Source organism: Macaca mulatta, chromosome 16, assembly GCF_049350105.2.
Source record: "Macaca mulatta isolate MMU2019108-1 chromosome 16, T2T-MMU8v2.0, whole genome shotgun sequence".
Classification (NCBI taxonomy): domain Eukaryota; kingdom Metazoa; phylum Chordata; class Mammalia; order Primates; family Cercopithecidae; genus Macaca; species Macaca mulatta.
Genome location: NC_133421.1, coordinates 41,529,193 through 41,544,232, shown reverse-complemented (window position 1 = coordinate 41,544,232; position 15,040 = coordinate 41,529,193). Strand labels below are relative to the sequence as shown.

The 15,040-nt window shown below is 43.9% G+C and overlaps 1 protein-coding gene across 3 annotated transcripts in view; it reads right to left on the bottom strand.

Moving 5' to 3' along the window:
• ATAD5 (ATPase family AAA domain containing 5) overlaps nucleotides 1–15,040 on the bottom strand; it is a 67,436-nt gene that overhangs the window by 34,836 nt on the left and 17,560 nt on the right. For all 3 annotated transcript variants that reach the window (XM_015118991.3, XM_015118990.3, XM_077970749.1), the window contains exons 7-9: nucleotides 5,431–5,615; nucleotides 2,950–3,107; nucleotides 1,163–1,325 (exon numbers count right to left, since the gene is read on the bottom strand). In XM_015118991.3, coding sequence (XP_014974477.3) covers nucleotides 1,163–1,325; nucleotides 2,950–3,107; nucleotides 5,431–5,615 — 506 coding nt within the window. The remainder of the gene's footprint in view (nucleotides 1–1,162; nucleotides 1,326–2,949; nucleotides 3,108–5,430; nucleotides 5,616–15,040) is intronic.

Here is a 15,040-nt window from a genome sequence, read left to right as displayed (position 1 = left end):
CACTCAAATCCAGGAGGCAGAGGTTGCAGTGAACTGAGATTGTGCCACTACACTTCAGCCTGGGTGACAGAGCAAGACTCTGTCTCAAAAAATAAATAAAATAAAATAAAATAAAATAAAAAGGCAAGAATCAAATATACTGAAAGCAAGCTGGAGATTTTAATACTTAGACTGTCTTTTATACAAGCTATATAAGCTAAAATTATCTAAGGCATTCCTTAAATGAATAATATTTCAACATAATTAAAGCTATCTTTGGGTTGGCATTTTTGGAAACTGGCAGGGATTAATGTTGCATATTGCATTGTACAAGATACTCTTACTTCAGCTGAACAACTCTCCCTGCCAACTGTAAGCAATGTTGTCTGCAGTGAACACTTCCAAGTGTCAATGGTTAAGTCTTAGTGTTTTCAAAACTGACATGTTAGGCCAGGCATGGTGGCTCATGCCTGTAATCCCAGCACTTTGGGAAGCTAAGTCGGAAGGATCACTTGAGCCCAGGAGTTCAAGACCAGCCTGGGCAACATGGCAAGACCTGGTCTCTACCAAAAATACAGAAACTAGCCAGTCTCATAACCCAGTCTCAAAAAAATAAATAAAAATTTAAAAATAAAATAAGCTAGGTGCAGAGGCGCAAGCCTGTGGTCCCAGCTACTCGGGAGGCTGAGACACAGGAATCACTTGAGGTCAGGAGGCAAAGATTGCAGTGAGCCAAAGTTGCACCACTGCATTCCAGCCTGGGTGACGAGTAACACTCTGTCTCAAAAAAAAAAAAAAAAAAAAAAAATTGGCCAAGCACAGTGGCTTACGCCTGTAATCCCAGCATTTTGGGGGCCTGAGGTGGGTGGATCACCTGAGATCAAGAGTTCAAGACCAGTCTGGCCAACATGGTGAAACCCCATCTCTACTAAAAATACAAAAATCAGCAGGGTGTCGTGGTGGGCTCCTGTAATCCCAGCTACTTAGGAGGCTGAGGCAGGAGAATCACTTGAACCCAGGAGGCGGAGGTTGCAGTGAGCCAGGTTTGTGCCATTGCACTCCAGCCTGGGCGACAGAGCAAAACTCCATCTCAGAAATAAAAATAAAAATAAAAATAAAATAATAAATAATATAAAAACTCAAAACTGGTATCTCAACATAAATGATAATAATTATCACTAACCTTGTTTACTATGACACTCAGAAGAAAGTACTTGGTGCTCAATTCGTTTTTTTAGGAGTAAGGGAAAATATTTTTTCAATGAAAATTCAGGATTTGACCACCTAATTTCCTCAAGCAAAAGATTTCTTACTTCTTCAGTAAATTCCTTCCTTGTCCTTACGAACTGCAATAAAGAATAAAATGCACAATAACAGACCATCATCTATTCATGTTAATTACAATACTACCAACCACTTTCTGTCCATCATAAATCAGTATCAACGTAAGATTAGCTTTAAGCCGGGCACAGTGGCTCACGCCTATACTCCCAGCACTTTGGGAGGCCGAGGCGGGTGGATCATCTGAGGTTAGGAGTTTTAGACCAGCCTAGCCAACATGGTGAAATCCCATGTCTACTAAAAATACAAAAATTAGCCAGGCATGGTGGCACATGCCTGTAATCCCAACTACTAGGGGGGCTGAGGCAGGAGGATCACTTGGACCTGGGAAGCAGAGGTTGCAGTGAGCTGAGATCATGCCACTGCACTCCAGCCTGGGCAACAGGTCGAGACTCCATCTCAAAAAAAAAAAAAAATTAGCTTTAGTCACTAAATATAAAACTTACGAAGGATTAATTTATTTCTCCCTTTGAACAAATTATATCTATTAGATTATACGACCGACTTATAAAGTATCTAAATGTGCTATGTTTTTTTTTTGTTTTTTTTTTTTGTTTTTTTTTTTGAGACGGAGTCTCACTCTGTCACCCAGGCTGGAGTGCAGTGGCGCAATCTTGGCTCACTGCAAGCTCCGCCTCCCGGGTTCACGCCATTCTCCTGCCTCAGCCTCCCGAGTAGCTGGGACTACAGGCGCCCGCCACTGCGCCCGGCTAATTTTTTTTCTATTTTTAGTAGAGACGGGGTTTCACCATCGTCTCCATCTCCTGACCTTGTGATCCGCCCGCCTCGGCCTCCCAAAGTGCTGGGATTACAGGCGTGAGCCACCGCGCCCGGCCAATGTGCTATGTTTTTAAAGCTCTATGGGTATTTAAAAGAAATGTGTGCTACAATTAGGATTTATTTTTAAATATTAGGCTGGGTGCAGTGGCTTACGGCTGTAATCCCAGCACTTTGGGAGGCCGAGGCAGGAGGATCACCTGAGGTAGGGAGTTCAAGACCAGCCTGACCAACATGGAGAAACCCCGTCTCCACTGAAAATACAAAAAACTAGCCAGGCCTGGTGGCGCATGCCTATAATCCCAGCTAGTAGGGAGGCTGAGGCAGGAGAATTGCTTGAACCTGGGAGGTGGAGGTTGTGGTGAGTCAAGATCGTACCATGGCACTCCAGCCTGGGCAACAAGAGTGAAACTCCATCTCAAAAAAAAAAAAATTACACTCAGTTGGGCGCGGTGGCTTAGGTCTGTAATCCCAGCATTTTGGGAGGCCGAGACAGGCATATCCACAAGGTTAGGAGTTCAAGACCAGCCCAGCCAAAATGGTGAAACTTCATCTCTACTAAAAATACAAAAATTGGCTGGGTGTGGTGGTGTGTGCCCGTAGTCCCAGCCACTCGGGAGGCTGAAGCAGGAGAACTGCTTGAACTTAGCAGGCAGAGGTTGCAGTGAGCCAAGATTGCACCACTGCACTCCAGTCTGGGCAACAGCGAGACTCTGTCTCAAAAAAAAAAAAAAAAAATTAAACTCTAGGACAACACTTGAGGCTATAAGAGTAGATATCCAAAATTTTTTTTCCTCTGCAAGATGTAAGGGAAACGCTCTACAATGGATGAGCTATTTATTTAGTACTTACCACAGCAGCAGAGTTACTGCTTTTCAACTTTGAATTCAATGTTGAAAATTCACCAAGAGCAAGAACACATTTTGAGAGATCTATCACTTTAGTGTTCAGTTCTTTAAATTTAGTTAAGAGAGGACAAGAGGGTGGTTTCAAATGCCACAAACAACACCCTAAAGAAAAATAGAAAAATATCTTAATAAACCTTATTTATATACTATCCATTTACTGAATGTCAAATATGTAAACACGAAAAGACTTGACAACTACATAATTAACACAAACGTACCAAAAACCCACTGACTATAAAGGGAACAAAATCCTACCCTCCAACAAATAGAATTAATAAAAATCACCTAGACTTCCCTCTCAGTTGTTAAAAACAAACAAATATTAACAAACTTTCCTTTCTTTTCAAATCAACCTTGATACTCAGGTTAAAACTTTTAGGAGGGCCAGGCGCAGCGGCTCACGCCTGTCATTCCAGCACTTTGGGAAGCCAAGGCAGGTGGATCACTTGAGATCAGGAGTTCGAGACCAGCCTGGCCAACATGGTGAAACCCTTTCTCTACTAAAAATACAAAAATTAGCCAGGCATGGTGGTGCACACCTGTAATCCCAGCTACTCAGGAGGCTGAGGCAAGAGAATTGCTTGAACCCAGGAGACAAGGTTGCAGTGAGCTGAGATCTCGTCACTGCACTCCAGCCTGGGCGATAGAGCAAGACTCTGTCTAAAAAAAAAAAGAAAAAGAAAAACCATTTAGGAGGCAGTTAGCATCCTGGTCTAAAGCTAAACTTTGAAGTTAGACCAGGATTCAAACCCAACCTCTGCCACTTACTAACCTTGTGAGCACTGGCAAGATCCTATATCTTAAGTTTCTTCACCCTCACATTCAAAGTGAGGGTGATAATTATAATACTCAGCCTCTTAAAGAGTTGTTATTAGGATTAAACTAGATATGTATGTGAATTGCTCAGCACAATTCCAGACAATAGTAAGCGTTCAATAATTCTGAAGGGTGTAAGAGAGGTTCCCTCTGTGCTTGCCTCTCTGCTCATCTACAAATAGATATGCTAAGTTTTATAGCAGCACTCCTGTGAAAATGAGTTTATCGGCCGGGCGCGGTGGCTCAAGCCTGTAATCCCAGCACTTTGGGAGGCCGAGACGGGCGGATCATGAGGTCAGGAGATCGAGACCATCCTGGATAACCCAGTGAAACCCCGTCTCTACTAAAAAATACAAAAAAAAAAAATTAGCCGGGCGAGGTGGCGGGCGCCTGTAGTCCCAGCTACGCGGGAGGCTGAGGCAGGAGAATGGTCTAAACCCGGGAGGCGGAGCTTGCAGTGAGCTGAGATCCGGCCACTGTACTCCAGCCTGGGCGACAGAGCCAGACTCCGTCTCAAAAAAAAAAAAAAAAAAAAAAGAAAATGAGTTTATCAAAATGAGGCAAGAAAAGCATAACTAATTCCTACAGTTGAAGATACTATTCGAAAATGCTACATGGCCGGGCGCGGTGGCTCAAGCCTGTAATCCCAGCACTTTGGGAGGCCGAGACGGGTGGATCACGAGGTCAGGAGATCGAGACCATCCTGGCTAACACGGTGAAACCCCATCTCTACTAAAAAATACAAAAAACTAGCCGGGCGAGGTGGCGGGCGCCTGTAGTCCCAGCTACTCAGGAGGCTGAGGCAGGAGAATGGCGTAAACCCGGGAGGTGGAGCTTGCAGTGAGCTGAGATCCGGCCACTGCACCCCAGCCTGGGCGACAGAGCAAGACCCCGTCTCAAAAAAAAAAAAAAAAAAAAAAGAAAATGCTACATAAAGCTGTACTAGTAAAAAAAAAACAAGAAAGTCTTCATCAATTGAATGGCCAGTGGCAGAGATGGAAAATAAGAAGTAGAATAAATTACTGAAAAGACTAGCTGGGAAATTCCCACGTACAGAAGAGAGGCTAAACTTTTTTTTTTTTTTTTGAGACAGGGTCTCGCTCTGTCACCTAGGCTGGAATGCAGTGGCATGATCATGGCTCACTGTAGCCTTGACCTCCTAGGCTCAAGTGATCCTCCCACCTCAGCCTCCCGAGTAGCTGGGACTACAGACACGCACCATCATGTCTAGCAAATTTTAATTAATTAATTTAGTTAGTTAGTTTAGAGACAGGATCTTGCTGTGTTGCCCAGGCTGGTCTCAAACTCCTGGGCTCAAGCTCTTCTCCTGCATTGGCCTCTCAAAGTTCTGGGATTACAGGCATAAGACACCGCACCCAGCCTATACCATTTTACACAAGAAACTGGAGCATCCATGAGTGCTGGTATCCACAAGGTGGTCCTGGAAACAAACCCCATGGATAGTGAGAGAAATTGTCCTTAAAATTCCCACTAAAGTTACCATAAGAATGATAATTAAACCACAGCCTCATCTTTAAGAAACTTACATAGTTTAATGTTACTGCTAACAGTTGAAGAGTAAATATTCAATAATAAAAAACAAACTTACCATCATCCTTTTGTTGTACGTGAATGACTCGCTGGAAACTGGTACTCACTGCATTGTACACATCCAATGCAGCAGCTTTCTTCGCAATTTGCCGTTTCAACAAATCTGGCAAACCACTCATTAGGAAGTCACGCTTTGCTTTGCATTGAACATCATAATCCTGAGATTTTTCAGATATATCTTGACTTTTAAGAAAATGATGTGAAAATGAAAAGCTAAGGTTATAAACATTTAAAGGAATAAACTATCTAGAAAATAAACATTTTTAGGGCTGGGCATGGTGGCTCATGCCTGTAATATAAGTACTTTGAGAGGCCAAGGTGGGCGGATCACTTAAGGCAAGGAGTTCAAGACCATCCTGGCCAACATGGTGAAACCCCATCTCTACTAAAAATACAAAAATTAGCCAGGTGTGGTGGCGCGTGCCTGTAATCCCAGCTACTTGGGTGGCTGAGGCACGAGAATCACTTGAGCCTGGAAAGCAGAGGTTGCAGTAAGCCAAGATTGCGCCACTGTACTCTAGCCTTCCAGCCTGGGCGACAGAGTGAAACTGTCTCAAAAAAACAAAAACAAAAACAAAACAAAAACCAGAAAAGAGAAGAAACACTTTGAAATTTAATTTTTAAAAATTAAATAAATTGGCAGGGCGTGGTGGCTCACGCCTATAATACTAGCACTTTGGGAGGCCAAGGAAGGTGGATCACCTGAGGTCAGGAGTTCGAGACTAGCCTGGCCAACATGACGAAACCCCGTCTCTACTAAAAATACAAAAATTAGCTGGGCATGGTGGTGGGTGCCTGTAATCCCACCTACTCAGGATGCTGAGGCAGGAGAATGGCTTAAACCCGGGGGCAGAGGTTGCAGGGAGCCAAGATCATACCACTTCACTCCAGCCTGGGTGAAAGAGGGAGACTCCATTTCAAAAAAAAAAAAATTAAATTAAATTAAATTAATAAGATGTATTAAATTCAATAAATTAATATTTTAGGTAATACATTTACCTAAATATAAAATATATATTAGGTAATTTTATATAAAATATTTAAATGTTAGCTTTATGTATAAAATATAATTATATAAATAATTCATATAATCTATATATAATTATATTAAAATTTTACGTTTTAGAATTTATATAAAATATTGACAAATATTAATTTTATTAAATTTAATTAATACATTTAGGTAATAAAATTACCTAAAATATTAGCTGGTCAAATTCTTTTTTGCTTATCACAAAAATGAAAGTCTACCCATGTTACGAAATTGAGGCCGAGGCCGGGCGAGGTGGCTCAAGCCTGTAATCCCAGCACTTTGGGAGGCCGAGACAGGCGGATCACGAGGTCAGGAGATCGAGACCATCCTGGCTAACCCAGTGAAACCCCGTCTCTACTAAAAAATACAAAAAACTAGCTGGGCGAGGTGGCGGGCGCCTGTAGTCCCAGCTACACGGGAGGCTGAGGCAGGAGAATGGCGTAAACCTGGGAGGTGGAGCTTGCAGTGAGCTGAGATCCGGCCACTGAACTCCAGCCCGGGTGACAGAGCAAGACTCCGTCTCAAAAAAAAAAAAAAGAAATTAAGGCCGGGCACGGTGGCTCAAGTCTGTAATCCCAGAACTTTGGGAGGCCGAGACAGGCGGATCACAAGGTCAGATCGAGAGCATCTTGTCTAACACGGTGAAACCCCGTCTCTACTAAAAAATACAAAAAAAATAGCCGGGCGAGGTGGCGGGCCCCTGTAGTCCCAGCTACTCGGAAGGCTGAGGCAGGAGAATGGTGTAAACCCGGGAGGTGGAGCTTGCAGTGAGCTGACATCCGGCCACTACACTCCAGCCTGGGCAACAGAGCAAGACTCCATCTCAAAAAAAAAAAAAAAAAGAAATTAAATAAAAATAAGTATGTATAGAAAAAAGTGACTTAAAGGACATCCACCAAAATGTTAATGGGGGCTATCTTTGGGTGGTAGGTGAGTTTTCTCCCTCTTGTCTTTTGTTTTCTTGCTAAACAATCAGAAAAAAAAAATCACTGTCATATAACAAAAAGTTAATACAAGAACTTCTGATGCAATATTGTTACCAACGTAACAGCAGGAAAAGTAGGGTCCTTATTATTGTCTCAGTTTTGCCCAGTTAATCTTCAGATTGCAAATCATAGGAAGGCTGACTACAGTGGTAGAAGACGGAAAAAGACAAAAGGGTGGGGAGAATGGGAGGTTGGAGTGGTTGAAGATGGTGTGTCACAGCTTATATGTCCCTCCTAGCCTGCCCGTAGAAAGAACAAGACTCGGCCGGGCGCGGTGCCTCAAGCCTGTAATCCCAGCACTTTGGGAGGCCGAGACGGGTGGATCACAAGGTCAGGAGATCGAGACCATCCTGGCTAACCCGGTGAAACCCCGTCTCTACTAAAAAATACAAAAAACTAGCCGGGTGAGGTGGCGGGCGCCTGTAATCCCAGCTACTCGGGAGGCTGAGGCAGAAGAATGGTGTAAACCCGGGAGGCGGAGCTTGCAGTGAGCTGAGATCTGGCCACTGCACTCTAGCCTGGGCGACAGAGCGAGACTCCGCCTAAAAAAAAAAAAAAAAAAAAAAAGAAAGAAAGAAAGAACAAGACTCGCAATACTCTGTGCAATTAGATGTTTGGGCTGGTAATTCAAAAGAGGCTACAAAAACTTTTCTGTATTTGTTTTCCTTTCCTCTTTGAGTGAAATGAAGGGAAAATAGGCTATGAAGCCAGACAGATATTGAATGAGATATCTCTTTTCTTTTTTACTGTTTTTTTTTTTTTTTTTTGAGACGGAATCTCGCTCTGTCACCCAGGCTGGAGTGCAGTGGCCGGATCTCAGCTCACTGCAAGCTCCGCCTCCCGGGTTCACGCCATTCTCCTGCCTCAGCCTCCCGAGTAGCTGGGACTACAGGTGCCCGCCACCTCGCCCGGCTAGTTTTTTTTTTTTGTATTTTTTTAGTAGAGACGGGGTTTCACCGTGTTAGCCAGGATGGTCTCGATCTCCTGAACTCGTGATCCGCCCACCTCGGCCTCCCAAAGTGCTGGGATTACAGGCTTGAGCCACAGCGCCCGGCCTTCTTTTTTACTGTTAATTGGAGGGAAGGAGGAAAAGATGGGTATACTTGTAGTTAAATTAGTATGTCCCTATAGCAGAAGGTAGGTGTTAAGGAGAGGGGTACAAGGTACTAATATAAAATATATATGTTATATATGATGTATCATATGTTACATATATATTACATGCATATACATATGTTACACACATAGAAATAGTTTTAAATGTTTGTGTGTGTGTACACATATACATACGTATATATCTGGTATGGTTTGGATGTGTGTCCCCTCCAAATCTCATACTGAAATACAAACCAGGTGCAGTGGCTCACGCCTGTAATCCCAGAACTTTGGGAGGCTGAGGTGGACAGATCACCTGAGGTCAGGAGTTCAAGACCAGCCTGGCCAACATGGCGAAACCCCATCTCTACTAAAAATACAAAAATAAGTTGGCTGTGGTGGCAGGTGCCTGTAATCCCAGCTACTCGGGAGGCTGAGGCAGGGAGAATCGCTTTAACCCAGGAGGCGGAGGTTGCAGTGAGTCGAGATGGCATTCCAGCCTGGGCGAGAGAGGGAGATTCCATCTCAAAAAAACAAAAACAAAAACAAAACAAAAAAAAACAACCTCCAATGTTGGAGGCAGGCCTAGGTGTTTGGGGTCACAGGGACAGATCCCTCATGAATGGCTTGGTGCTGTCCTCACAGTAATGAGTAAGTTCTCAATCTATTAGCTCACCCGAGAGATGGTTGTTTAAAAAAGGCTGGCACCTCCTCCTCTCTCTTGCTACTTCTCTGGCCATGTGACAGGCCTGCTCTCCCTTCACCTTCTGCCATGAGTTAAAGATTCCTGAGGCCTCACCAACAGCCGAGCCGATGCTGGTGCCATGCTTGCACAACCTATAGAGCTGAGCCAAATTAAACCTCTTTTCTCTATAAATTACCCAGTCTTAGGTATTCGTTTATGGGAATGCAAAACAGACAAACACAATATCCTAACTTTATCTACTGAAAAGGCCTAGAAGCACTGCCACATAAGGAGCAATGAATTTAATGAACACCTAGACCTTCATCTCTAATTACCATCCTCCACAAAAAGGAACCAGGGGTCCGTAGAGAAATGGCTTACTGCAGAACTGAGACAGGGCAAGTAAAACAGAAGCCTAGAATATCTTCCTGTTCGAGAAATTAAGAAATGCTCCATAAATTATGAGGACTTATCAAAGGGACATAGAAACCAAGCTGAAGAGCTCACACTGGCCAAATTAAAAACAATTTGAGCATGGCCGGGCGCGGTGGCTCAAGCCTGTAATCCCAGCACTCTGGGAGGCCGAGGCGGGCGGATCACGAGGTCAGGAGATCGAGACCATCCTGGCTAACACGGTGAAACCCCGTCTCTACTAAAAAAAATACAAAAAACTAGCCGGGCGAGGTGGCGGGCGCCTGTAGTCCCAGCTATTCGGGAGGCTGAGGCAGGAGAATGGCGTAAACCCGGGAGGCGGAGCTTGCAGTGAGCTGAGATCCGGCCACTGCACTCCAGCCCGGGCGACAGAGCGAGACTCCGTCTCAAAAAAAAAAAAAAAAAAAAAAAAAAAAAAAACAATTTGAGCATCAAAATAAGTAATATGAATGGGTTATAATCCACTAAATAAAATAAAAATGAAGAGATAAGTAAATAAACTGAGGAGATAAAAAAGCTCTTCCTTATAGCGGCCAATTAACAAATAAAGAAAGAATGACTGCAGTGGAGAATCACCATTTGGAAACCATCATCATGTGGTTAATTCCATTGGAATTCGTCAACATTAAGGCCCATAATTGGCCGGGCGCGGTGGCTCAAGCCTGTAATCCCAGCACTTTGGGAGGCCGAGACGGGCCGATCACGAGGTCAGGAGATCGAGACCATCCTGGCTAACACGGTGAAACCCCATCTCTACTAAAGAATACAAAAAACTAGCCGGGCGAGGTGGTGGGCGCCTGTAGTCCCAGCTACTCGGGAGGCTGAGGCAGGAGAATGGTCTAAACCCGGGAGGCGGAGCTTGCAGTGAGCTGAGATCCGGCCACTGCACCCCAGCCTGGGCGACAGAGCAAGACTCTGTCTCAAAAAAAAAAAAAAAAAAAAAAAAAAAAGGCCCATAATTGAAGGTTTGATGAGAAACAAGATTTTGGCATTTGGCCAGGTACAGTGGCTCACATTTGTAACCCCAGCCAGGAGTTCAAGACCAGCCTGGGCAAAATAGTAAGATCTAGTCTCTATTTTTAAAAAAGCAAAAGAGGCCAGGCAAGGTGGCTCACGCCTGTAATCCCAGCACTTTAGGAGGCTGAGTTGAGCAGATAACTTGAGACCAGGAGTTTGAGACAGCCTGGCCAACATGGCAAAACCCTGTCTCTACTAAAAATACAAAAATTAGCCAGGTATGGTGGAGGATACCTGTAATCCCAGCTACTCGGGAGGCTAAGGCACAAAAATCGCTTGAACCTGGGAGGTAGAGGTTGCAGTGAGCCAAGATGGTGCCATTGCACTCCAAAGCAGTCCTCCTGTCTTGACCCTTGACCTCCTGGTCTCAAGCAATCTGCCTACTTCCGCCTCCCAGAGTGTTGGGATTATAGGCGTGAGCCACTCTGCCTGGCCTACGCTTAGGAATTTTTTTTTTTTTTTTTTTTTTGAGACAGAGTCTCGCTCTGTCGCCCAGGCTGCAGTGCAGTGGTGTGATCTCGGCTCACTGCAAGCTCCGCCTCCCGGGTCCACGCCATTCTCCTGCCTCAGCCTCCCAAGTAGCCAGGACTACAGGCGCCCGCCACCGCGCCCAGATAATTTTTTGTATTTTTAGTAGAGACGGGGTTTCACTGTGTTAGCCGGGATAGTCTCAATCTCCTGACCTTGTGATCCACCCACCTTGGCCTCCCAAAGTGCTGGGATTATAGGCATGAGCCACCACGCCCGGCCCAGAATTTTTTAATATATATTTTTTAAAATATATTTTTTAAATAATGATTTTTTAATACATCATTTGCAAATAAGGATAGTTTTACTTCTCCCTTTCCAAACCTTTATGTCCTTTAATATATTCTTCTTTCCTAATTGAACTATCCAGGACCTCTAGTAAGAGATGTCTTAGAGCATGGAGGATGTTATGATAAGTGAAATAAGCTGAACACAGAAAGATAAATACCCCATATTCTCACTCCTATGTGGAAGCTAAAAAAGTTAACCTTAGCCTGGGTAACACAGCAACAACTTGTGTCTACCAAAAAAACAATTAGCTGGACACGGTGGTGCACATCTGTGGTTCCAGCTATTTGGGAGGCTGAGATGGAAGGATCACTTGAACCCAGGAGGTCGAGGCTGCAGTGAACTGTGAGCGCACCACTGCGCTCCAGCCTGGGCAACAGAGCAAGTTGCTGTCTCAAAAAAAAAAAAAAAAAAAAGAAAGAAAAGAAAAAGAAATCTCATAGAAGTAGAAAGTAGAATAGTGGTTAATAGAGGTAGCAGAGGGGAGGGGAGAGGGAGATGTAGCCAGAGGTTGGTTAACAGATATAAAAGTATAGCTAGATAGGAAGAATAACTTCAAGTGTTCTACAGGGCTAATAAAACAAAAATTTATTATATATTTTCAAATTTTGAAGAGCAAAAAAAAAATTTTTTTTTTAACGACCGGGTCTAGCTCTGTTACCCAAGCTGGAGTACAGTGGCGTGATAACAGCTCACTGCAGCCATGACCTCCCAGGCTCATGTGCACCTCCTGTCTCAGTCTCCCAAGTAGCTGCGCCTATAGGCATACACCACCATGCCTGGCTAGTTTTTTTTTTTTTTTTATAGAGATGGAGTCCCACAATGCTGCTCAGGCTGGCATTTTTCTGTTTTTATACCAATACAACACACTTCTATTACTGTAGGTTTGTTCAATGTCTTGAAATCAGGTAGTGTAAAGGCCTTCAAATTTTTCTTCTTTTTCAAGATTATCTTATCTATTCTAGGTTCTTTATGGTATATCCATACAATGAATACTACTGAGCAAAAATATAGCCAGGCACGGCGGTTCACACCTGTAATCCCAGCACTTTGGGAGGCCGAGGCAGGCAGATCACTGGAGGTCAGGAATTCGAGACCAGTCTGGTCAACATGGTGAAACCCCGTCTCCACTAAAAATACAAAAGTTAGCCAAGCATGGTGGCAGGCACCTGTAATCCCAGCTAGTCAGGAGGCTGATGCACAAGAATCACTTGAACCCGGAAGGCGGAGATTGCAGTGAGCAAAGATCATGCCACTGTACTCCAGCCTGGGCGACAGAGTGAGACTTGGTATCAAAAAAAAAAAAAAAAAGAAAGAAAGAAAAGAAAAGGAAAACTAATGATATATTTGATAACGTGAATAAATCTCAAAATCATCATGCCAACTACAAGAAGCCAGACACAAAAGAGCATATGCTATATGATTTCACTAATATAAAATTCTAGAAAATATAGATTAGTATAAAGAAAAGAGACTGGCGTTTGCCTGGGTTGGGTCCACTTAGAGAATGGACTACAAAAAGAGCATGACAAGTCTGAGGCAAGTAACGGAAATAACTTGGTATCTTGATTATGGTGGTTTCACTGTGTGAACAACTGACAAAGCTCACCGAAATATACACTTTGAATTGATAGAATTGACTGTGCATTGTGGCTTATGCCTGTAATCCCAATACTTTGGGAGGCCAAGGTGGGTGGATCACCTGAATCCAAGAGTTTGAGACCAGCTTGGGCAACATGGCAAAATCCTGTCTCTACCAAAGAAAAAAAAATACAAAAAATTAGCTGGGTTGCCAGGCGCAGTGGCTCACGCCTGTAATCCCAGCACTTTGGGAGGCCGAGATGGGCAGATCATGAGGTCAGGAGATCGAGACCATCCTGGCTAACACAGTGAAATCCCATCTCTACTAAAAAAAGTACAAAAAAATTAGCGAGGTGTGGTGGTGGGCACCTATAGTCCCAGCTACCCAGGAGGCTGAGGCAGGAGAATGGCATGAACCCGGGAGGCAGAGCTTGCAGTGAGCCGAGATCGCGCCACTGCACTCCAGCTTGGGCGACAAAGCGAGACTCTGTCTCAAAAAACAAACAAACAAAAAGATTAGCTGGGCATGGTGGCACATGCCTGTAGTCCCAGCTACTTGGGAGGCTGAGGTGGGAGGAAGGATCACCTGACCCTGAGAGGTCACGGCTGCAGTAAGCTGTAATTGCACCACTACACTCCAGTCTGGGGATGAGAGTGAGACTCTGTCTCAAAAAAAAAAAAAAAAAAAAAAAAGTCAGATAATGCCCAGTGTTGGCAAAGATGGGCAGCTACTAGAACGCTTATACATTGCTGGTGGGACTGTAAAACCGAACAACCAGTTGGGACAACAGTTTGCCAGGCTCTCATAATGTTAAACATGGACCTCCCTAATGACAGAGCAATTCCACTTGTAGGTATTGACCCAAGAGAAATGAGAACACTTGTCCATACATGTGGATAAGAATGTTCATAGCAGTCTATTTAATAATAGTCAAATACTGGAAATAACCCAAATGCCCATTAATAAAGAATAAATTAAAAATATTGCAGTAGGCCGGGTACAGTGGCTCACACTTGTAATCTCAGCACTTTGGGAGGCCGAGGCAGGCGGATCACGAGGTCAGGAGTTCAAGACCAGCCGGGCCAACATAGTGAAACCCTGTTTCTACTAAAAATACAAAAAATTAGCTGGGCGTGGTGGCAGATGCCTGTAATCCCAGCTACTTGGGAGGCTGAGGCAGGAGAATCACTTGAACCCAGGAAGCAGAGGTTACAGTGAGTGAAGATCACACCACTGCACTCCAGCCTGGGCAACAGTGCAAGACTCCATCTCTGTCTCTCTCTCTCTCTCTCTGTCTCTCTCTTTGTCTCTCTCTATATATATATATTATATATATATGGTAGCATATTCATATAATGAGTACTATTGAACAATAAAAAAGAACAGACAACCGATATGCCACCTTGCCGGAAAGAAGGTAGAGACAAAAGTATACCTACTGCAGGATTTCATTTATACGAGAGTCTAGAGAAGGCAAACTAGTCTATATCAACAGAAAGCAGATAAGAGATTACATGGGACTGGGCAGAAATTAACTGCCATGAGGCACAAGAAGATTTTTTTGAGAGTGATGAAAATGTTCTATATTTGTATTGCGGTGGTAATTACAGATATGCACATTTGTTAAAACTCAAACTGTGGGCTGGGCACAGTGGCTCATGCCTGTAATTCCAGCACTTTGGGAGGCCGAGGCAGGCGGATCACCCGAGGTCGAGAGTTCAAGACCAGCCTGACCAACATGGAGAAACACCATCTCTACTAAAAATACAAAATTAGCCAGGAATGGTGGCGCATGCCTGTAATCCCAGTTACTCAGGAGGCTGAGGCAGAAGAATCACTTGAACTTGGGAGGTGGAGGTTGGGGTGAGCCGAGATTATACCATTGCACTCTAGCCTGGGTGATAAGAGCAAAACTCCGTCTAAAAAAAAAAAAAAATAGAAAATAAAACTCGAACTGTTGGC